General features: G+C 47.7%; 1 protein-coding gene across 3 annotated transcripts in view; it reads left to right on the forward strand.

The window, feature by feature from the left end:
- COL15A1 (collagen type XV alpha 1 chain) overlaps nt 1–23,574 on the forward strand; it is a 103,066-nt gene extending 79,492 nt beyond the window's left edge. For 2 of the 3 annotated variants that reach the window (XM_033858339.2, XM_073806331.1), the window contains 16 exons: nt 1,124–1,177; nt 1,278–1,337; nt 2,827–2,895; nt 3,013–3,054; nt 5,592–5,637; nt 7,377–7,457; nt 7,877–7,926; nt 8,024–8,125; nt 9,030–9,174; nt 13,003–13,067; nt 14,385–14,513; nt 14,651–14,710; nt 15,446–15,505; nt 19,716–19,901; nt 21,337–21,452; nt 22,484–23,574. In XM_033858339.2, coding sequence (XP_033714230.1) covers nt 1,124–1,177; nt 1,278–1,337; nt 2,827–2,895; nt 3,013–3,054; nt 5,592–5,637; nt 7,377–7,457; nt 7,877–7,926; nt 8,024–8,125; nt 9,030–9,174; nt 13,003–13,067; nt 14,385–14,513; nt 14,651–14,710; nt 15,446–15,505; nt 19,716–19,901; nt 21,337–21,452; nt 22,484–22,697 — 1,479 coding nt within the window. In that variant the 3' untranslated portion in view covers nt 22,698–23,574. The remainder of the gene's footprint in view (nt 1–1,123; nt 1,178–1,277; nt 1,338–2,826; nt 2,896–3,012; nt 3,055–5,591; nt 5,638–7,376; nt 7,458–7,876; nt 7,927–8,023; nt 8,126–9,029; nt 9,175–13,002; nt 13,068–14,384; nt 14,514–14,650; nt 14,711–15,445; nt 15,506–19,715; nt 19,902–21,336; nt 21,453–22,483) is intronic. The other variant, XM_033858340.2, reaches the window with a different exon arrangement.
- The last annotated feature ends 213 nt before the right edge of the window (nt 23,575–23,787 follow it).

A 23,787-nucleotide genomic window follows, 5' to 3' on the forward strand; every position in this document is an offset into this window, starting at 1 on the left:
AGACAGGACAGACCCAGTTACAAAACAGGAAAGGTGTCAACTGGAAGTAGAGCTTGTTCTGGGAAGAGGTGGTACATTGTATGCATCCTAGACACTGGAAGGCATGAGGGTTCTGGCAGGAGGTTGGAAAAGGGCAGTGGCTCTGGGAGCATGGGGACACAGGAAGCAAGTACTGGAATGCAGTCCATGGGCAGGGGCTCATCTGGAGAACTGGGGAGCCAGGCCAAGATTCTGGTCCTTAGGGACAGGTGGGAGCAAGTTAGGAACCAAATCCTGAAGCAGGTTATTGGGCTTGGCTGACATGAGGAGTGAAGCAGGACTGCATTATTCCAACGGGGGACATGGAGAACCCTGGGACATAAGACCTAAGGCAAAGGTCCACGTTCTGAGCTGACCCAGCACACGGCTACCTGGGAGCTAAGGCCAGGAGCTACTGACCTCTTGCTTCTTTGTTAGCTCTGACTGGCTGAGAGGGTTGGGTCCAGCGTCTGGACTGGGGTAGAGCCCTGCAGGAGGGACTGAGCAAGTGGGTCCAGCTGAGGACAGAGAGGCCAGGGGACAAAGGAGCCAGGCAGGTGGACATTTCATAACTTCTCCTTGCCCTCCATCCTCCTATTAGTGGTTCATTGTCACCACTACCCACAAAGGTAGGCTGGATGCCCCCCATCTCCCTAGCCCTTGAGTTTCTGTTCTTTCCTTTTTAATTGAAATATATTTTACATACAGCATTGTGTACATTTAAGGTGTCCATGTTGATTTGATACATTTATATATTGTAATATGATTGCTGTTGTGGAGATAGCAGCTCTCTCACATCACATAGTTATCATTTCTTTTTTGTGGTTGGAATAAAGATCTAGACTCTTAGCAGTTTGAGGATGATAATATTAATACAGCGTTGCTGTCCATATTCACTATACCGTGCATTAGATCTCCAGGACCTAGCTGTCTACTAGTTGCAAGTTTGTACCTTAAACCTCGCCTCTCCTATTCCCCCACCCTCCTACCCCTGGTAACCACCATCTTACTCTGTTTTTACAACTTTGGCTTTTTTAGATTCCACATATAAGTGACATCATACAGTATTTTTCTCTTTCTAATCTGGTATTTACTTTGCCTCCAGGGCCCCAAAGGACCACCAGGACACAAAGGAGAATTTGGCCTCCCTGGACGACCCGTAGGTGTTGGGGTTTCTCATATTGCATATGAGGGAGGACATGCGGGCCAGGCTGGCCTGTGGGCAGTGGGTTTACTAAGGCCTCGCCTGTGGGTTTCAGGGTCGCCCAGGACTGAATGGCCTCAAAGGCGCCAAAGGAGATCGAGGGGTCATGATGCCGGTAAGTGCCACACCAGAGACCCAGCCCCATGCTGCCCCGGGGACGCGGCCCCAGAGCCAGTGTCCAGAGGAGGGGCGGACAAGTGCCAGGTCCAGTGAGCAGGGCTCGTGGACAGAATGCTCAGGAACGTTATTCTTCTTCCTCTACTGCCACTTCCAAAGATCCTCCAGCCCAACCCTGTCCTCCGGCTTGCTCTCAGGAGGTCCCTGCCACCAAATCCACCTTAGTGGAGCATAGGCTTCCTTGTCCAGACCCCAGAGGGAGGGTGGGAGAACACGATCTGGGCTTTCTCAAGAAGTCTGGTTTCAAATCCCAGGTCTTCTGACTCGGGTAATATCCCATCCTTCCTGGGTTACACAGTCCTGGGGGTTTCGCATGTTGCTGGGGGTGCTCGGTGAGCGCTCTTGAGAGAACACAGACGGTCGATCAGCTGTGTAGGCAGGGCCTCGCAAGATGACAGACACCGGAGCATCAACAGGGTCCCACGTCTGCAATAAGGAAGCCAGCATTTATTGAGCACCTACTGTGTACCAGACACTCTACAAAGTGCTTTTGAGGACAGGATCTCAGTCTTGATAGTAACTCTCCTAAGAGAAACTCAGTGGTGTTCTTGTTTTACACAGGAGGAAACTAGGGCCTGTACAAGTTAGTGACTCACTGAAGGTCCCCCATTTGCTGCATGCAAATGCAGCTCAAAGTGTGTTGCTGCTTCTGTTTGCACCCCACGGTCGCCGCTTTGTATGCCTAGAAATGCAGAAATGCAATCGTATTGAATCACTGGGCACCGACTCACTTGCCAAGCCTACCGGGGCTCCAGGTACAGCAGACACGGGTGCCTGCACTTGAGTGATCACATGGAGCTTCCTCGTGGGCCGGAGGCCTCTCACCTGTGGCCATAGCCTCCCCCTCCCCCTCCCCTCCTGCAGCTTCTGCTGCAGGTCCAGCTTGGGCTCCAGGCTTGGCGGAGCAAACATTGCACGGTGTCAAGGCCAGGCTGACCTGGCTCTGAAAGTGACTCTGCCATCTAACAGGAGTTGGTGTTTATTGTTACATTTATGAGGGGCTCTCCCAGGCACTGTATCCTGGGAAGGCCTCAGTCCACCCGCCGCTCCATATGAGGGATGCGTCGATAGAGGTGGTGGGCTCAGTATCCTCTGAGCACTGCTCTTGGGGTCAGAATCTGGCTTCCAGTCTCCATTCTGCCATGAATTGCTGTGTGGCCTTGAGCAGGTCACTTCCCCTCTCTGGCCCTCATTATGTCCGATTGTAAACCAGCGATGATACTTGCTCTGCTGTTGTGAAGATGCAGCGAGGCCACGGATATAGGTGTGCTCTGGGAAGAGACTGGCCTACCCATGGGAAGAGTTAGTTGGCTTTAGAGGACCCTCCTTTCCTCACTGTGTCTCCAAACCCTGGGGAAGTGTCCTGCAGCTGCCTCTGCATTCATAACAACCCGAACTCAGGGATGGCCTTTCTTTCCTCCCTCTAGGGCTCACCTGGCCTACCTGGTCCTCCAGGCCCCCCAGGACCACCTGGAGCTGTGATTAACATCAAAGGAGTAAGTTGGCAGTGGGGAGGTGGGGGAGACCTGAAGGAGGAGGGGGGGACAGACCCAGACCAGCCTAAGCTGGAGTCGGGTGCCCTGATTCCCTCCTCTCATTCTCACTTCCCACAGGCCGTCTTCCCAGTTCCAGTCCGGCCACACTGCAAAACTCCAGTAAGTAGCGTATAGTCACTGCCTTGGCAGTGAAAGGCTTTGGCATAGAAAGCAACTCAGAGAAGATGAGTTTTTGTCTTGAGCCCCTTCTGTCTGTCAGTGTCCTCTTTGATGTCTTCTATCACCTGCATATAGACCCTTGAGTGACTCGAGGTTTCTAGATAATAGATTGTGGCACTGAAATGTACTGGGTCTTCTAAGGGCACACATGTGGACAGAGTGTGTCTTTTAATGCAGTCAAAGAGCAGTGTCTTTTGTTAGCTTCGTGTTAGCATGTTAGCTTCATGCTTGGAGCAGTATGAGAAGCGGGGAAATAGACCCCTTAAAATACAGATGAGAATAAAAAGGCAATTCTAACCAGCGCTCTTTACATTGGGAGCTTTGGGCTAAAATCTATGACTGTCCTTTCTCAACTGTCATATTACTGCACAGCACACAACCCTGAGAGGAGGGACTTTCTCTTCCCCTTTGTAATGAGGAAACAAACTGTGACTCAGACAAGCTCACTGACTTGTCTAAGGTCACAGGACGGACAGAGCTGGGGCTATCATGCAGGTCCCCTGACCACCAGGCAGCAGGTACAGGCACCCCAAGGGGTCAGACTCGTGGCTGGTCGTCCAGCTGGTCAGTGCAGTGTCCCCGGGGTGTCACCCGTATTAGGTGTGGGGAAAACCAGGGAGGGTGGGCCTCTCCCCATGCACAGGCATTAGTCATGGAACTGTGCATAACTGTTCTCTCATTCATCCAACAAATATTTATCAAGGACTTACCAAGTGTCAAGTACAAGTGAGGGACCACAGGGGTGAACTAGACAGGCGTGGCCTCTGTTCTTGGGAGCTTGCAAATTACAGTTTAGAAGATTCTTTGAAGTGGGTTCTTAATTGATGCCTGTTGGAGGTGGTGATGAGACTTGGGTCAGAGGCTTTAAAATGACGCAGTTTGGCTGAGTGTTTGCCCAGACATCTGTCCATGTCTAAACTTTGAGACACCCAAGTCTGCATCCCATGGCCTGGGAACTCTGGCATGGAAGGCAGAGGATAGGACCCACGTGCGTAAGGTGACCAAGGGGCCTGCTGGCTCCCAGAACTACATGAGGGCAACAGCTGACCAGGTCACGTTTACATCAGTGGCCTGAAAGGAATCCTAAAACATCAGGGCTGGAGAGACCCTCCTGAGAGATGGCTGCCTCCCAGCCATAGAGAAGGGGAGACCTCAACCCAGAGAGGCACGGTCCCACCGTGAGTTAGTGCCCGAAGCCCCTCCCAGCAAACATGATATCAGGCTTCAAATGAACCGGCCATGGGACAGTACTTGAAAAACTCAAGAGCGTTGTAAAAATGCTACTGCAATTACCGTGACCTGTGCTAGGACACTTTGCTGTGACCATGGCCTTTGGGGGTCATGCTGTTCCTTAAAATAAGCCAAAGATGAACTCAGAGCATTTTGGGTTTTGATTTCATGTTGCCTGTCTGGACACCATGCAGGCTGGGGCATGGATGTTTCTTGACCAGCTCTCAAAATGGACATTTGAAAAAGCAATGCTTCCTCTCACATCCAGCACTTCACAAGCCCCTTCTCATTTCAGCCCCTTTCTAATACCTTAACATTTTACCCTTAACAATCCACCCCTGGAGTGGAGCAACTTTATCAGCATAGCTGTCAGATATCAGCTGGGCACTGCTGCCTTTATCGTTAACTTAGAAATATTCTTCCTGGAAAATTCCTGTCCCCTCCCCTCATCTTCTCTTGGTGACCCCTGAGCATCTTGTGACCCTGCACCCAAAAGCATGGAGGGATCTGGTGTGAGAGGGATCATTCTGATTCTGCATGTTAACTGGGAAAAAGGTGAAGGTGGACTATTAAAAGCAGGGTGGCAGGTGGCTCTGTGTTAACAGACAAAGAAAAAAAGAAAGAAATGCAGGAATCTGGGGATGAACTGTGAAGGAATATTATCTTGAATAGCTTGGACTCCAGACCCCTGGCACTTAATGGGAAGTCTAGAATAACCCCCCAGTCTAATGATAACTCCCCTTTATTAATTAGCACCACCATCAACTCCTGTTCAGTGTGCTCATCTTTGATTACACATGGCAGCAAAGCTAATGGCTGGCCCAGCTTCGTGGCTTGAGTACATCACTTGCACGAGTGCTTGACCTCTCACATGAATCAATCCTGATTGATCAGAAGGGAGGGCTAGAACACTCACAGTTGACCAGACCAAAATTGCCATGACTTTTTGTCTTAAAGCTTTGGGCTTTCCTTCTGCAGAGTTGTTTGGCCAGTAGGTCTCAGCCCAGCTCAGCTACATGATGCCCTCCCTGCCCCCACCTCCCGACCCTGCCCCACTTGAAGGCCTGGGATGCCTTGCATTGAGGAATACCGGGAAACTCAGGGCCTTTGGGGGCTACAACACCCAAGGAAGGCCTGACTCCATGACCTCACCCCTCGCCCCCAGGACAGGGGACTGTGTCTCCCTGTGCATGCAAACACCAGAACAGGGTTGCAGTGTATGACCTTGGCTTTCTCTCTCTCTCTAGGTTGGTACCACGTATCCTGGAAATTCAGAACTCATCACTTTTCATGGTACACACTCTTGTCTTCACCTTGTTTCTCTGGGACATTTCCTGACCCTCCTATGTCTGCAGAGGTGGTTTCCAATTGTCCAGTGCTGGGTGTAGACTTGGTGGTCAGGAAGATCTGTCTGGGTGTCATGGGAAGGGTGGTAGCTGGACAAAGGCTGTGGGACTGGTCACCTCTGTTTGCTTGTCACCCGTCTCCCTATTCTGTGCATCTCGGCTGAGTCTCCTAGCTAGCAGGCTGCACTCCATTTTTCCATTCATGTTAGTTTGCTCATAACACATCCACTGATAGCTTCTCCTTGCCTGGTGCTATCCCATGCACTGGGCTGAGACAGATGGATCCCATGCTCTTCCTGTCACCCAGGCCCTTAGACTCTGCTGGGTGAAACTCTTTAAAAAGTCGTTACAATGCAATATGCCAAGAGCTAATGCAGGGGAGGCCGTGGGAGCTCAGAAGGCCTTTGCTTCAGAGTGTTCCTGGACCAGCAGCGTCAGCACCTCCTGGAAGCTTGTTAGAAATGCAGAATCTCAGGCCTCATCACAGACCTGCTAGACCAGGAGCTGCATGTTCACAAGCTCCCTCTGAGGTGTATACACAGTGCAGTGTGAGACGCACTGGCTCTTAGTGATCAGTAAACATCAGCATGTTCATGGCCTGTAGGAGCTTATCTACCACACATTAGAGTGGGGATAGGCCAGGAGACGGGAGCCTGCAGGCAAGCAGTGACTCTGGTTCCCTGTCCCCACACACGCTGTCACACCATGTGTGCCCCTTTTGATTGAGAAGTCTGAACGCTTGCAGTTTAAACAGGGAAAGGCCTTTTTTTTTCCCCCGAGTACTGACCTCTGGCTTGGCTCTGTCACTCCTGGCCTGCTTAGGTGGTGGTGTCCCTGCTGGTATCTGGCTTCATGGGCTTTTGGTCACTTTTGGTGACAAAGTCCAGGCTGTTCTCAAACTGCTTGTTCAGATCCAATTCAAGGCTCTCCCTACCCCTGGTGCAAGGTGGACCTTGGGGAGGAGGTGGGGTGGAGCTCGATTTGCTTTCTTGGATCCCCAGTGTGTAGGCACACATTGGTCAGCTGATCTCTCTCGGGACCTGGGAACTCAAAGATCTAGTGTCCACCCACTCATCTAGGTGGGGAAAGGGGACTGCTTCCCTTCCCAAACTCTGTACTCCCAGGAGGCTTTCTCTGAGCCCCTCTCCCAGATAAAGAGTTTGCTTCTCACAAGTCCTGTGGGGAGTGGCGTACCGCACTTTGCGAGTGGAATACTTAGTAGCACCATTAGCTGTCCTCTGCGGCACTCCCGGAGAGTCCTCCCCTCCCCTTACACCACCGTGCTGCCCAGGCTTAGGTGGGATGGGACCGGGAGCTTGACTTGGTGTTGAGTCTCAGGCCACGTGTATGAAGCCGTCCAGGGGAGTTAATTGTAGCCTCTGCTGGGCTCCCATGATGCACTGCTGGCACCTTGAGGATGGTACTTATTCCATCCTGCCTCGCGCTACCCTCACTGTGTCTGTCTCCTTGAGAGCTTTCCGAGGTCAGGAATTGTGTCTGCTGCATCTACCTCTGCCTCTCCATCCTGTAGCAAAGGATTTTATACCCTCAATAGGCCTTTGTTGTTGAGTAGACTTAGCTCAAGGGGCTGAGTTTCAAATCTTGTCTCAAAAATGTTTTATATAGAATGAAGGTGATTTTCCACTCTTTTTTTTTTTTTTTTAATGTGTGTGTATTTGGTGGCAGGTGTTAAAGGAGAGAAAGGATCCTGGGGTCTTCCCGGCTCAAAAGGAGAAAAAGGCGACCAGGGGGCGCAGGGACCACCAGGTATCCCAACTCTTGTTCTGGATCTTGTCCTTGATTTTTGTTTCTGAGAAATCCAATTGAGCCAGTAAGTAAGGCTAATTACATTACCACCCTGTCCACAAGCTCTATGGAATTCCAGAGAGACCCAGTCATGGGCAACACGTGTGCAAGATTGAACTTTGTCAAGAGAGACTGGAAGTTCTGATCGTTCCAGCTTCATCTGCAGAACGAGGCCTGGAGAGGACCAGGGACAAGCCTAGGATGCCACAGGGTCACAGGATCTGAACTAGTGCTCGTTTCCAAGCCCAGTGCCCCCTCTGTCAGCTAAACCAACGTGGGGTCACTTCTGCTAGGAACTCATCATGGTTGCCAACTTGGAGGCTTTGGTGTTTGAATTTCTGAGATTGATTGTGGATTTTTAAAAAGCGTTTCTTTTTCAGGCCCTGCTGTGGATCCAACTTACCTGAGACATTTTCTGAACAGCTTGAAGGTGAGCATTTCTCAACATCTGGCCTGTGTTTCCAAGTTCTCAGGCTTATGTCAGAGACTGGTTCATCTGACTCTTACTGGATGTTCTCTGCTTCCAGGGGGAGAACAGAGACAAGGGGATCAAAGGAGAAAAAGGAGACTCTGACAGCGGCTTCTCTGTGTCAGGGCCCCCGGGCCTGCCGGGAAGTCCAGGCCTGGAGGTGAGTAGCGACCCCTCCACACCCCTTCCTCGGGGAGTCACGGCGCTCCCTGAAGCCCCCCAGTGTGACGAGGCAGCTGGGAGCAAAGGCCAGTCACAGTACCACAGGCTGCAGGCAGGCCTTGGGCGTTGGCCTCTCTCCCCCATACTTACTAATGGGTGGGGAGCCTGGCAGAGGCCACAGAGGAAAGGGAGCTAGCCAAGGCCACATGCACGCAGGTTGCTTCCAGGTAACCCACCACCGTGCCTTATTCACATCAGCGGTGGAAAACTCAGCACAAAGAGTTGTTAATGGTAAACACATCAGATAACAGAGGCAGAAGGGAAGGTGAGGGAGATGTTTTTAGGGGGCTATTTGATTCTTCTGAAATTTCATCAAAGAAGGAGCCTGTAGATCGGCTTGGTCTTCTTAGGATGAGAAGTTTCTCCAGATCACAAAAGAGAAGTTCAAATTATGCCTCCACTGAGACTATGATCAGATCATTGACCCTCAGGGACCAGGAGCAAATTCTGGACCTGGAACTCGCCATGAGCATAGACCGAGCAAAGCCAGGAGACCAGGGTTCTCCTTCCAGCTCTGCTGCTGATTTGCTTTGGGACCTCGGGCAAGCCCTGCCCCTCTCTAGGCCTCTGTTTCTCCATCTATGAAATGCCGAGGCTGGACTAGATGAGCTCCAGGGGCCCTTCTGAGTCCAGGGCTCCCTAGGTTTCTCTGCTGTCATTCAACGTAACGACTGGGCCACCGCTCTTTAGGTCTTCCACCTCCTGGCTTGTGCCAGGACTGAGGATGATGATAACAATAGAGGATGTTTACTGACTTCTTATCAATGTCCTAACAAAAAGAACAGATGGGACTTCTAGTGACTAATGGTGCTTTCTCTCTTCTGTTACTGTGCACTTGACAGGGCCAGAAAGGGGAGACCATCATCGGGCCCCAGGGACCCCCAGGTGCTCCTGGCCTGCCTGGGCCACCTGGCTTTGGGAGACCTGGTTCCCCTGGGCCACAGGGACCCCCGGGGCCACCAGGACCTCCGGCTATCCTAGGAGCAGGTCAGTACTGCGAGTGGTGCCCAGCGTCACCACACCTGGGTGGCACGTCAGAGCCACACTATCCGACAGAGGGCTGCTTCCTGGGTGGAGCCTTCTTTCTCTTCGTTTTTCTTTTTAAATTGAGATATAATTTGCATGCCATAAAATTCACCCATTTAGAGTGCAAAATTTAATGGTTTTTAATATATTCACAAGGTTTTGCAGCCATCACCTCTCTCTAATTCCAGAACATTATCATCACCTTAAATAGGACCCCTGTACCGATTAGCAGTCTCTCCTCTTTTTCCTGATCTTCCCCTGATCTTGGAAACCATGAATCTACTTTCCGTCTCTCTGGATTTGCCTATTCTTGACATTTCTTATCAATGGAATCACAAAATATGTGACCTTTTGTGACTGGATTCTTTCCCTTAGCATAATGTTTTCGAAGTTCCCCCATGTTGTAGCATGTATCAGTACTTCCTTCCTTCTTATGGCTGAATAATATTCCATTGTATGGAGATACCACATTTTGTTTATCTATTCAGCAGCTGATGAACGTTTGAGTTGTTCCCACTTTTTGGCTACTATGAATAGTGCTGTTGTGAACATTTGTGTACAACGTTTTGTGTGAACGTATGTTTTCAGTTCTCTTGAGTATAATGCCCAGGAGTGGAATCGCTGGGTCATATACATGGTTACTCTACTTTTGGAGGAACCACCAGACTGTTTTCCAAAGTGACTACAACATGTTGCATTCCCACTAGCAGTGTACAAAAGGTTCCAATTTCTCCTCATTGTCAACAACATTTGTTATTATCATATCTTTTTTATTCTAGTCATCATTCATTCATGTGAAGTGATATCTCATTGTGGTTTTGGTTTGCATTTCCCTAAAGACTAATAATGATGAACATCTTTTCACGTGTGGGTGGAAGCTTCCTGGCTGCTTTGTCAATGCCTGGGACTTAAGGGACTTAAGGACCAGCATTGATTCTACCCTTCTATGTAAAAATTTCACCCCTTGTACCTCACTTCCTCAAATGAAAAATGGGTGAAATAGAAGAAAATCTCCATTTATCAAGTACTTACCAAGTGCCGGGCACTCTGCCAGTCACTCTACTACATTATCTTACTAGATTCTCAGAAAGCCTTTCAAGGAAAGTATTAGCATCCACATTTTACAGAGGAGGAAAGTGAGACCCAGAGATGTTTAGGAACCTTTCCAAGGTCACACAGCTAATAAGTGGCATGAATGGAATTAGGACCCAGATCAGAGTAGCTCCGAAGCCTGTGTTCTTTCCACTGTGCCCATGGTGGAAAATAACAGCAGCAGCAATAATAGCATGAATGCATCATTTTTTGTTGTTTGGGTTGGCATGAGCCAGGTGTGGTGGAAGCACACCTGGGGGGAGACCTACAATGTCTGGGGCATCCGGGAGAACTTTACACAGGAGGTGACTTTGGGGCAAGTGACAGAAATGGAACTCAAACTAGCTCAAGTGCATAGGGCAACTTATTGGATGTGCAGGAGGGTGTGAACAAGCAATTTGTAAGAGGGGCAGGCATGCAGTGAGACTTCAGGTGCAGCCGGAACCAGGGATTCAGTCCCTGTGAGGATTCTCTGGCCATCTCTTGCTCAGCTGCTCTCTGACTGCAGCAGCATCACGCTTCTTCACCATAAACCATATCCTCTGCATGGCGAGAAATACCAACAACCTACAGCTTCCACTGTCATCTAGAAATCTTGACCTTGTTTCTCAGTTTTAGTTTGAAAAGCCCTGGGGTGGGGATGTTCTGGGGAAGGACACTGACTGACCTGTCTTGGGCCAGATGCCCAACCTTGGACCAGTCATCTGTGGCCAGGAGGTGGGATCACATGAGACCATGACAGCTCCTTCTGGACCTGAATGGTCATAGAGGTGAAGGGGAAGATCTCAGGAGCAAGTGAGGATGCTGGTCCTGTAAAGAGAGAAGGTGCTGGGTGGATAAAACCATAGGTGCCTATACAACCTTGAGGGATACATAGGAATTACAAGGGGTGAAGGGGCATTGCAGGGTGAGTACAGGATTCAGAGACTCTGTTGTCCACAGTAGCCCTAAACTAGGGGGCCCTAGGACTCCTTGCTCCATTGAAAAGGATTACCCTTCACATAATATATAGCAATTCACAGTTTACAAAACACTCCCATATCCATTATCCCATTTAATCTTTTTGTTTTTTTTTAAATTTACTTATTTTTGGCTGTGCTGGGTCTTTGTTGCTGCGCCTGGGCTTTCTCTAGTTGTGGCGAGCGTGGGCTACTCTTTGTTGTGGTGTGCAGGCTTCTCATTGCAGTGGCTTCTCTTGTTGCGGAGCATAGGCTCTAGGTGCGCGGGCTCTTTTAGTAGTTGTGGCATGTGGGCTCATCAGTTGTGGCTCGTGGGCTCTAGAGCGCAGGCTCAGCAGCTGTGGCGCACAGGCTTAGCCGCTCCACGGCATGTGGGATCTTCCCGGACCAGGGCTTGAACCCGTGTCCCCTGCATTGGCAGGCGGATTCTTATCCACTGCGCCACCTGGGAAGCCCCTATCCCATTTAATCTTAACAGCAACCCCAGGAGGGAGATGAAATGCATAAGATTATAAAACTCATTTTATGGATGAAGGCGTCAAAGCTCAGAGAGGTTGAGTCTGACTCAAGGTCACAAATCCTAGGAAGAAGCATGGCTGGGGTCCAAATCCAAGTCCTCAGACTTTGTCTCCACTAGACATTCACCACCTGTGTATGAATTTTCAGGTCCTGTGTCAGACTACAGGCTTATTTGCAGTGACCTCAAAAATCTCATACAGTAATTTTACTGGGACTTGTACAAACATCCTTATCTCTACCAAGAGTTTTGCAGATTCTGGGGGGGAATTGGAGATCAGAGAGGTAGAAGGAGAGCAGCGGAATTGCTACAATAATATTTCTTTATGTTTGCCTAAAGTAAGGACTCTTCATTTGGGAACCATAAACTCCTAGAAAATTCAAAGATGTGCCTCAGGGAGCTATCATCCCACTAACATTCTAAGTAGAAGTGTGTGTGTGTGTGTGTGTGTGTGTGTGCGCGCGAACACACACTTGCAGATATGCATATGTGCATTTTTCTAGGGGAGAGGGCAATAGCCTTGATTTGATTTTTAAGGGCATTTTGACTCCTCAAAAGGTAAGAATCTCTGGTTGGACGCTATACAATTTGCAAAGCACATTCCTAGTTTGTGTTCTCAGTTCTCAACACAGGCTAGTGAAGACGTACCTGTTTACATTTCACCGATGAAGAAGCTGGGGTTCAGAGAGCTTGTTGTTTCCCCAAGATCACACAGCTGAGAACTGACAAATCAGGAACTTGAGTCTCCTGGCTGGACGGCCAGGGCCCCTGTCACTGGCCTACCCTGCCTCCCTGTAGCCCAGCACCTTTTCTTCTTCTTTCTGAGTCTGCTTCCTCTGTTCAGTAATTACCTGTTTGTCTCTTGGGAGAAATAAGTTGTATGAGTCAGAGCATTTTTGGATGCAAGTGACAGAAAATTCAACTCAGACTGACTTATACAAACAATTGAAACAACAGGAATTTATTCACTTATAAAACTGGAAAGTCTTAGGCATGACTTCATCCAGGGCTACAGTCAAGAATCTCAGTTCTCCCCCAAACCAGTCTATGTGGCTGAGTCATATGCTGGGCACAGAGCTCCTAAGATTCGGCTACGAGGTGCAACACTTTGCAGCACTGTGAGTGGGGTGGTGAACGCTCCCCTCGGTGACCAGCTGAACGTCGGAGGCATTTTGCAGAGAGTATGCTATTTTGTAACTTCTCTTTTCTGCTTTGTCTTAGCTGTGGCCATTCCAGGCCCACCTGGCCCTCCAGGACAGCCAGGGCTTCCCGGATCCAGGAACCTGGTCAGTATTATCATCAGTGTGTCTTCATCCTTCTGCTTTGGATGGGTTTCCTTAGAACTTTGGCTGCAGTGTTTAGGGGCTGGCACACCTTCTCTGTTGGAGTTAGGCCTCCATGACAATAGAAATGGTATAATTTCACAAACAGGGTATTTATTATCTCTTTGGATGACTTATTAAGTAAAAAGATACAGACTACAAAATCATTTATGATTTAAGTTCCACCTTTCCAATCGTTAATTGACTAAACTGTAACAAGAGCCAATCATATTACATCAGAAAACACAGGCACAAGACCGTAAACAACATCACAGGAGGCCCTGTGCTGGTTACATTTCCCCTGGGTAATGCAGCCTTCTCCATTCTACCGAAGGATGTCTCTTGTACCTTGTTACCCTGCAGATCATTGGAGCAGGATATGGCACACAGAGATCGTTGTGATACACAGAAAAGGGACAAATACCTCATTAGGGTGTCAGGAGTCCTAGGAATGCTCTTTGGTCTTTGATAGATTTTATTTGGAAATTTGGGCTGCCAGATGAAGAACTGTCCAACAGTAGATGGAATTTCGATATTTGGTACCTTTGGGGGATGCCTGAGTCATTTTAATCACAAAGTCATCTTCAAAGCTAGGTGAAAATTAAGTTTTTATAATCCTTCTCAGTTGAAAAGGTTGATATTTCCTTGAGGCTTGACACTTCTCGATAGATTTTTCCAGCTTTTATGCCTGTGCCTGGCTAGGCCGAGATGGCTGTCTGATCTTTGGCAATTTTCTAGACAGAGAAGTTACAGACCCCCATTTTCTGCTGTGTATTTAATACTGGAACTACCCAGCCAGGCAAAAAAGATTTAAGACGTGGGTAGAGTAACTCACTCGCTTACATTTCTTACTCCAAATGAAAAGCAATTTGCAGCAGCATGAGCTAACAAAACACATGTAACGATGTCGGTGCCGTTGTGCAGCTCACACCAGTGGAAGCGGGAAAACTTACCCATGATTTTGCCAGTACCAACGTCCAACAGAGCCAACTCTGCTAACAGTTTTTAAATGTCTTTGAACTCTCAGGATACTATCTTCTTTGTCTTAATTTGTTTATTGTAATTGAGATTTGTGTTTCAAGGTAATGCATGTTTTTGTTTTATCGGAAAGAAAGTCCTCTGGTTATTAATGAAGTTATATATCTCTCTGTGGCACAATAAGACTTTCCCCTGGCTGTGAAGGGATGGCTCATATTTGACTTTACAGAGAGGCCAGTTTTTCAAATTGGGCCATCGCTGTGATGATAACCGCAATGTTTGCAATTTGAAATTATCTGACAGGTTACAGCATTTAGCAACATGGCTGACATGTTGCAGAAAGCCCATTTGGTCATAGAAGGGACATTCATCTACCTGAAGGACAGCACCGAGTTTTTCATTCGTGTCAGAGATGGTTGGAAAAAATTGCAGGTAATTCTTTAACAAACCGCCTCCAAGTACCCTGTAAAAATAACATTCTACTCCTGTAAATGCCATTTTTCTGATTTGAAAATAGGCGAACAGTTTCTAGTTGATGTTTCATTTTCAACGTGCTCTTTTCCTTAAAGCTGGGAGAACTGATCCCCATTCCGGATGACAGCCCACCCCCCCCTGCGCTTTCCAGCAATGTGAGTCGTTTCCCTGCCTTACCTCTAACTCCTTCATTCACCAGCACTTGCTGAATCCCCTTGGCATCCAGTATCAAGCTCTCCAGACTCTGGACAGCCAGCTCTGCATGGTTCACTATCTGGCAGAAGCCCCAAAATTGCCAAGTGCCAACAGAACGTTCTCACAACAGCTGGAGGGAGAGCTGGACCCAGACGCTGGAGACCTGCCATTCCCATGTCGTAGCTGAATCCTCTTGGGCAAGGGAATTCCCTTCTCTTGGCCTCAGTTTATTGATCTGTGAAAACACGGTTGGCATAAGCAATCTAGAAGAGCCCTTTAATATTTGACACTGAGACTTCCTTGCCTGATAAGAACACCAGCAGCTTGCGTTGTCCACTATTTTAACCTTACAGCTACCCTTTGAGGCAGGTGATAGCATTCCCACTTTGCAGGTGAGGAAGCTGAGGCTCTCAAAAGGTGCCTTGCTCTATTAAGTGAATGAGTTCGTTGTAAAACATGGACTTCTTCCTTGATTCAGCACTCTTTCTAAAAGTCTGGAGAATATCCACTCCCTTTCCGAGGATAATTTTTCGTTCATGTGTGAAACTCTTCACAGTTAAGAGTGGTCCAAAGACCGTGACAAACTGTTTAAAGCAGCTTTTCAAGAAACATTGCACTTGTACCTTAATGTACGGTGAAGAACAGATTGAATGCATATTCAGGACTGGTTTTTTTTTTCCTTTTTTACCTGACAGTCTCATCACCTTCAGCTTCCACTGGCGTCTATTTCAAGTGCTAATTATGACAGACCTGCAGTAAGTACAATTCATGCATTTACTGTACAGATGCCGAAAGTGTGTCTGTCATGTGCCAGTCCCCATGCTTGGCACACAGTTCCTGCCCTCAAGATGCGTATAGACTAGCCAGAGAGGCAAATAAAAAATAGGTAATTCCAATACAGTGTGAGAAGTCGTTTGGGTGAGGCAAACACAGGGCACTGGGAGTGTTAGGAAGGTCAAAGAAGTCTGCCTTCTTTGGAGGAGGTGACCTTTAAATCACGACCTGAAGGACAGCTGAGAACAGGGGAGAGCCAGGTAAGGGGAGGGGAATGGGAGTCCCAGGCAGAGGGAGTATGGAACAGAGGCAGGCAAGGGCAAGTGCTGTACATTTCTCTAATTCCAAGTATTTCAGTCTTGCTGAAGGAGTAGAGTTCAAGGCAGGTAAGGGAAAAGTATAGTCTGTATAGGGCAAGGTCAGTCATCAAGGACCTGAAAGCCAGGCCAAGGGCTTTGGCCTTTTCCACTGGGCAGTGGGGGAACAATGAAGGATTTTAAGGAAGACAAGGGTAAATATGAGAAGGGCATCAGAGAAATTACCTTGCTTATAATGTACAAATGGATTAGAGGGCACAGGACCAGGGACCCAAAGACAGTTAAGTAGTTACTGTATTATCTGAACTAGGATCACAGCAGTGAACATGTAGAAAAGTGGGCAGATGGGAGAGAAATTAAGGAGGCAGGAGTGACAATTTGGTCATTGGTTGGGTATGGGGCAGTGAGGATGAGGGCGATCAGGAATGATGCCCAGGTTTCTGCTTGGCTAACTGAGTGGTGATAGATTTTTTTTTCCAGGGATCATTTTGTTGCTTAGATCTGAAACTCTCACTCTATTTCTTCACTAGCTTAAATGAAGATTTTATTCAGATAATTGCAGGAACCTCATGGAACTCAATTGCAGGAAGTACAACAGGGCCTGTGGACTCTTGTTCCTGCTATTAGTATCTCTACAGACCAGCCTCTGCAAAGGTCTTTCCTCCTGCTTCCCCTCCACCCTCACCCCAGCACACAGACATAGGTTACATCTGCAAAGCTTGCGCACAGCCTTGGGTTGCCATGGCACTGATCCTGGCCTCAACTCTATGGGACCTTACGGCTGCAGAGCTCAATACCACCTCAGTCTTGGGAGAGGTAGTCTACATGGGTCAGTTGCCTACTCCCAGTCAAATCAAGAGTAGCCAAGGGACTTCCCTGGTGGCGCAGTGGTTAAGAATCTGCCTGCCAATGCAGGAGACACGGGTTCAAGCCCTGGTCCGGGAAGATCCCACATGCTGCGGAGCAACTAAGCCCATGCACCACAACTACTGAGCCTGCGTGCCACGACTACTGAGCCTGTGTGCTACAACTACTGAAGCCCACATGCCTAGAGCCCGTGCTCTGCAACAAGAGAAGCCACCACAATGAGAAGCCCGCACACCACAACGAAGAGTAGCCCCCGCTCGCCACAACTAGAAAAAGCCCGTGCGTAGCAACAAAGACCCAACGCAGCCAAAAATAAATAAATTTATTAAAAAAAAAAAAAGAGTAGCCAAGAGAGGAATGGAGATGCAGATGTGGAGAGTGGATGTGTAGACACAAGGGGTGGAGGGGATGAATCGGGAGATTGGGATTGATGTATGTGCACTGCCATGTGTACAATAGATGGCTGGTGGGAGCCTGCTGTGTAGTGAGGGGAGCTCGGCTCAGTGCTCTGTGGTGACCTAGGTAGGTGGGATGGGAGGCGGGTGGGAGTGGGGTCCAGGAGGGAGCGGATATGTGTATACATGGCTGGTTCACTTCATTGTGCAGCAGAGGCTAGCACAGCATTGTGGAGCAGCTATACCCCAATTTTTTTTAAATGTAAAAACAAAAAAATAGAGCAGCCAAGAGAATGAAATTGAATGGCCTGAGGCCACTCTGTTTAGCAAGTATTGTGGGGACACTTTCAAAGAAGAAGGCATAGACTTGGCGGACACCAGAAACACGTTTCCTTTAGTGCTGCCATCCACCGAGCAGGAACTGATGTAGGGCCTGGTGAGCCTGCAGTACCTGTAGGATATCTGAGTGGAGAGCAGCAGGAGGAAGCAGCATCAGAAGGTCTGCAACCCTGCAGTGGGTCTGGTCTGGAGATACAGACTTGGGAGTTTTCAGCAGAGCTATGGAAATTGTCTTGGGGATGGTAGGATTCCCAAAAGAGAATCTATATGGTGAGAAGAGATTGGATTGCGAGGAGCAAAAACAAAAAGGAACTGATGGAAGCATACGAGAAGGAAACCGGGAAGCCATCGCCAGAGAGGAAGAAAGAATGCCAAGCAAGATAGAAGCCAGCAGTGTCAAATGCTGCCAAGAGGCCCACTGAAAGGACTAAAAGGTGTTGTTCAAATTGAGAAACTAGAGAAAAGCATTTCTGTAGCATGGAGAGATGCCAACAAGATTCTAGTTGGTTGCAGAGTAGATGGGAGGTGAGGAAATAGAGAAGCAATTATAGGTAACCCTTCAGAAAGCTTAGTTATGAGGGGAGACGTTAGGGCAGTAGCTACAAAATTTTTTTATAAATTCTAAGGCAATACATATTCGTTGTAGAAAATTTGGACAATGAATAAAAAGAATGGGGAAGGGGACTTTCCTGGTGGTGCAGTGGTTAAGAATACACCTGCCAATGCAGGGGACCCGGGTTGGATCCCTGGTCCAGGAAGATCCCACATGTCGCAGAGCAACTAAGCCCATGTGCTGCAACTACGGAGCCCGTGTGCTGCAACTACTGAAGCCCACGCACCTAGAGCCCATGCTCCACAACAAGAGAAGCCACCGCAAGCAGAAGCCCACGCACCGCAACGAAGAGCAGCCCCCGCTTGCCGCACCTAGAGAGAGCCAGTGCGCAGCAGTGAAGACCCAACACGGCCAAAAAAAAAAGAATGGGAAAGAAAATAGTAAATCACTTATAATTTTACACAACTACAACCATCTTCAAAAAGCCATTTTAATGTTTGATTGTGGAAATGTCACTGTCTTCATAAAAATGATATCTATTCATGATAGAAATGTTCCAGCGGTTAAAGGTATAGAAACATGAGAACATAAAAGCCCCCAATCTCACCATTCAGAAGCAGCCATCATTGCAGACATTTCTCTGTGCATCTCCTTAAAGAAGGAGAGGTGGAGGTGGTGGGGTTGGAGGTGTGGCAGGGAGACCTGCACTCACCGCTGCCCCTTTCCTAGGTGTCCCCTGGTATCAGGGAAGCGCAGTCCATCAGGGCCTCTTGCGACTGCCCTTGGGTGTAGCCCCCAGAAACACAGCAGCAGAAAGGTGATGAGACCATAGGGCCTCTTCCCTCGGGTGCCACAGTCTTCAGACACATAAGAGGGAGGAAGACGTGTTTAAGATATTTAACAATATTTTCCTTTTCTGGCAACATGGGCCCGGGTCCTGTACCAGCTCTATGCTAATGAGATAAAAGTTACTCCTGACATGAGATTGAGGAGGGAGATGACTACCCCTTGAGTATTGAGTATAATTCCGAGGGTACAGCAGAAAGGGCTGGGAGAGAGGGCCGCAAAAGAAGGCTGGGTTTGGGGAGAGAAAGAGTGGGAGAAAGCAGATTATGGAATGGCTTTTATTTGGGCTCCTGACAAAGGTGGCAGGAATGTGAGGCTAGAATTACTGTATGACCCCTAGTTTCCAAAAGGGTCTATCCCAGCAGTCTTAGTAATAAATGTCATGACCTTCTCCTTTCAATGCCTTTTCCCTCTGGTCCCTCATGATCAGCCCCAGGCCTACTCAGGAGGTGGAAGAAAGGGCAGGAGGCAGATAGCTTGATGTAGCTCTGAGATCTAGGACCAAAGCCAGCTTAAAAACCTCCTAGAAACTCAATGAGGGGCAGACCCACAGATGGCCTGCCTGCAGGCTGGATTCAGATCTCTGAAGTGCTTTAGTTTGTTTTGTTTTCCTCATATATGGAAGAAATTTCTACTATTTAGAGCTGTTCAGATTGCTGACGCAGGCTGCTTTGGGACACCTGAGCTCTCCTTCCCTGGAGATGGTCCAGCAGGGGCTAGAATTCCAATGTCAGGTAGAGGTTGAGTAAGGTGACCTCCAGCGTGCCTTCCGTTGCAGCAAGTCTGGGATCTTATTAGGAACATGTGAAGGTTATGGGGGTTGGAGTTTGCTTTAATTCTTCAACTGCACCGTCTTTTCTCTCACTTTTTTCAGCTACACTTGGTCGCTCTGAACACGCCATTTTCTGGGGACATTCGAGCTGATTTTCAGTGCTTCCAGCAGGCCAGGGCAGCAGGACTGTTGTCCACCTACGAAGCATTCTTATCCTCCCATCTGCAAGATCTCTCTGCAGTTGTGAGGAAAGCAGAGAGATATAGCCTTCCAATAGTGAACCTTAAGGTAAAAATAAATATCGTTCCCATTGCCTCCTGGATGGACTGGTTTCCACGGGGACTAGAGGCAGTTGCCACTCCTGACATCATCAGAAGTATGTTGTTTCAAGGCCCTGATTAGCTGTGTGACTTTGGGTGGTTACTTTCCCTCTCTGGACCTCAGTTGCCTTATATTTACAATGGCCCTTCCTGTTTGGATGGTTTATGACCCTTGGAGCAGACAGGAGGGATAGTAATGACCTCTTTCATTTATACAGCTTTTGTGCTTGTTTACAATGCACTTCATATCCATTATCTTAATAGATACACCCGATAAAAATGGGAGTTATTCTTTTCTGTTTGTCAGTTGAGGAAACTGAGGCTCACAGGGAGAAAGCAGTTTACTCAAAGTCACTACAAACTGGAATTAGTTTCCTCGACCCCCTCTTAGTTCCACCTGAGGATGCCTTCTGTAGAGCACTGGCTGAGGGGCACCAGAGAACAGCTGGTGAGCCCTGGTCCCAAAGCAGAGCCACTCTGTCCTGCACCCTGGTTTGGTACCCTCAGATATTTCTCTGCCCTCATTCACTGGCAAGGCAGGGCCCCGCATCATCCCTCAGTTATACCATGGAAATAGCCTACTTCTTTAAGGCTACAAGGGGCAGCTCTGTTGCTGCTCACACACATCCTGGGTCCTGACCCCTAACCAGACCTCAAAGGTGCTTCAAGACCCTTTGGTCCCTGTGAACCCCAGTACTCCAGTTTGGAACCTTGAGGCTGGCAAGTCCATCCTGACCCCACACCCAGCACTTCCCATCCCGTCTTCCAAGGTTCTGTTCCACCACATTCATCCACTTAGACTGTATTCTTGGAATACAAATAACCGAAGGAAAAGGAGTAAGAAGATCATCTCCACATCATCCACTTGTAGGTTAGCACAAGGCTTGGCACAAATTCGAAGCTCAGTATATACGTTTAAAATAGCAATGATAGGGCTTCTCTGGTGGCGCAGTGGTTGAGAGTCCGCCTACCGATGCAGGGGACGCGGGTTCGTGCCCCAGTCCGGGAAGATCCCACATGCCGCGGAGTGGCTGGGCCCGTGAGCCATGGGCACTGAGCCTGCGCGTCAGGAGCCTGTGCTCCGCAACGGGAGAAGCCACAACAGTGAGAGGCCCGCGTACCGCAAAAAAAAAAAAAAAAAAATAGCAATGATAAAAACCTAAAACACACTTTTGATAGGGAGGAGACTTTATACACATATAGTAAAAGAAATTACCTCAAGAAATAAGACCGTAAAGCCAAAAGGGTTCAAGGAAAGATTATAAAATCAAACCACAAGTATTTCCTGAGTTCTCACTCTGTCCAGGATCTGGGATTGGGGTTAGGGACTTCTGGGCCTTGAAGAATGGATAAATATTTGCAGGCTGTTTGTATGATTCTAACATGGCATTTTGTCTCCATAGGGCCAAGTACTTTTTGATAATTGGGACTCAATTTTTTCTGGCCATGGAGGTCAGTTCAATACACATGTTCCAATATATTCCTTTGATGGCCGAGACGTAATGACAGATCCTTCTTGGTAAGTAGAGATGGAAGCCCTTGAAGTATATCATATGATATACTTAGTTTAGTTTAGTTTAGATAGTTTTAGGAGACAGTCTAACAATGGGATGCCCTTATCAGCTGCTCCTTTGGGGTGCTGCCAGCGTAAAGCCTCAATGAGGCAGCCAGGGGCCATGGAGAGAGCCTGGCCGTGGAACCAGGAGACCTGGGTCCAGTAATTTAATATGGGACCTTGAGCAAGGCACTTCCACTCTTTGAGCCCCAGTTGCCTCACCTGTCAAATGAGCAGGATAATCATATCCATATGGATAAGACTGTTGTGAGAATTAAAAGGTAAGTGTGAGAACATCTAGCATACAGTAGGCACTTAATAAGTGGTAAGTAATGCTATTCATGGTGATTCTTTAACCCTATACTGTGAGTTGCACTCTAATTCTTTGAAAATTATGTATGCTTTTAAGAATAGAACAACTCAGTAAACTTTTCCTCAGTGTCTACTCTATGCCAGGCCTAATGCCAGGCCTGGAAGTCACAGTAATAAACCTACACAGCCCCTCTCCTTTCAAAGCTCGTAGTCTGTGGGAAGATAGACACAGACTAGCTACAATTCTAGACGTAATATTGTCATTGGAAAATGGAGAAACAGATAAGATGGTAGGAGCACAGAGGAAAGAGTCATTATTCCTTGGTGGTGAGAATCAGGAAGCCTTCCTGTAAGAGGGGGCGTTTAATGGACTTGTGAAAGATGAGAAGGAATCACTGAAAATGAAAGCGAGGCCATTCCAGACTAAGGGGCCTCATGAGCAAAGGTTCAGATTCACGAAAGCAGAGAGTATGATTTCAGAGCAAGTACAAGCTGGATATGGTTGGAATGCAGTGTGTTCAGAAAGTTGGAAACAGTGATAAAGACCAAGAGGTGATGTGCAGTCAGACCCTGGAGGGTTCAGGAGTTTGACTTGACTCACTAGACTTATGCCAATTTGCTCACCGAGATATGCCACAAAGAAGGGTCATTTCAAAAAGTAACACAACAAAATTCCTTTTCAGGCCCCAGAAGGTTGTTTGGCACGGCTCCAGCACCCACGGAGTCCGTCTCGTGGATCAGTACTGTGAAGCGTGGCGAACCGCCGACATGGCAGTCATGGGCTTGGCCTCCCCGCTGAGCACGGGGAAGATTCTGGACCAGAAAGCATACAGCTGTGCTAATAGGCTAATTGTTCTGTGTATCGAAAACAGTTTCATGACAGATGTGAGGAAGTAATGACCTTCCCATGATTCTTAAGAGTTTTCCAATTTTTTTTTTATGTGAAGAGTTGACACTGAAATCTAAAATGTTTAAACGTTGTAAATATTAGTTTTTTATTACACATTCATCACAACAGCAACCAAAGAAAACATACCTCAATACACTCAAAACTGAAGACAGAAAGGACTCAGATCAAAGATAAAATCTGATCCATCTATTGGTGCTAGATTCTGCAGGAAACCCATGCAGTGTAAACACATCCCAACACGGTTAACAGCAAGTTGAAAACAAAGGCCTTGGCACTCTGCCCACTGCATCCTTCAGAAAGTGATTTCCTTCTTTTAACCGTTGTTGAGTGTAAGATGTCCTTCATGTTTTCTTACAAAGTCAGTGTTTAGAAGTGTACCCCTTTCTAAGTTATGTGCAGACCAAATGTTTTGTTCTTTAATATACATCCATTGTTTGCAACTGCTATTCATACAGAGAAACAGAACTGCTCAAAATGATCCGATTTGTATTTTCTGATATTACCAGACTTTAATGTTTTTTTTCCTAAAATATTATTGCCATCTTGCTTTAGGAGTTTTATATTTTGACACAACGTATTTTAGTATGGTATCTGTTTATATAAATGACTTGCTGGAAAAGTTTAAACTCCCAATGATCTGAAACTAGAGAAGAAATAGCACATAATTACTACCTTTCCTGTGGTGGCCCTTTCCCCACACCCCACCCTGATTTTATAACTTCCATTTGGCAATGCTTGAATTATAACTGCGATTCAACAAACAGGTTCATGAGGATGAATTTTCTGAGACACGTATACCTTCATGCTGTACACTTTGATTCTTTTTTTTCCATGTAAGTGAACATAAAAACATCTTTTCCAGGCGCTTTCTTCTGTTTGACTTTTTTCCCCCAGTTCCTTTATTCTTCACCAGTGATGTGGAAGCGGCCCTGGGGTGGGTTTGCTAACCCTGTCACTGCCACTTGTGCTACCCCTCAGGAGATGATCAGAGAACAGGAAGCTTTTCCCATCATGCTCCTCTGCTCCTGCCTGTTGTCTTCCACTCAGTGGGGGCAGAAGAGCCCCAGTGTGACAAAC

This window comes from Tursiops truncatus, chromosome 6, assembly GCF_011762595.2.
Source record: "Tursiops truncatus isolate mTurTru1 chromosome 6, mTurTru1.mat.Y, whole genome shotgun sequence".
Lineage (NCBI taxonomy): Eukaryota > Metazoa > Chordata > Mammalia > Artiodactyla > Delphinidae > Tursiops > Tursiops truncatus.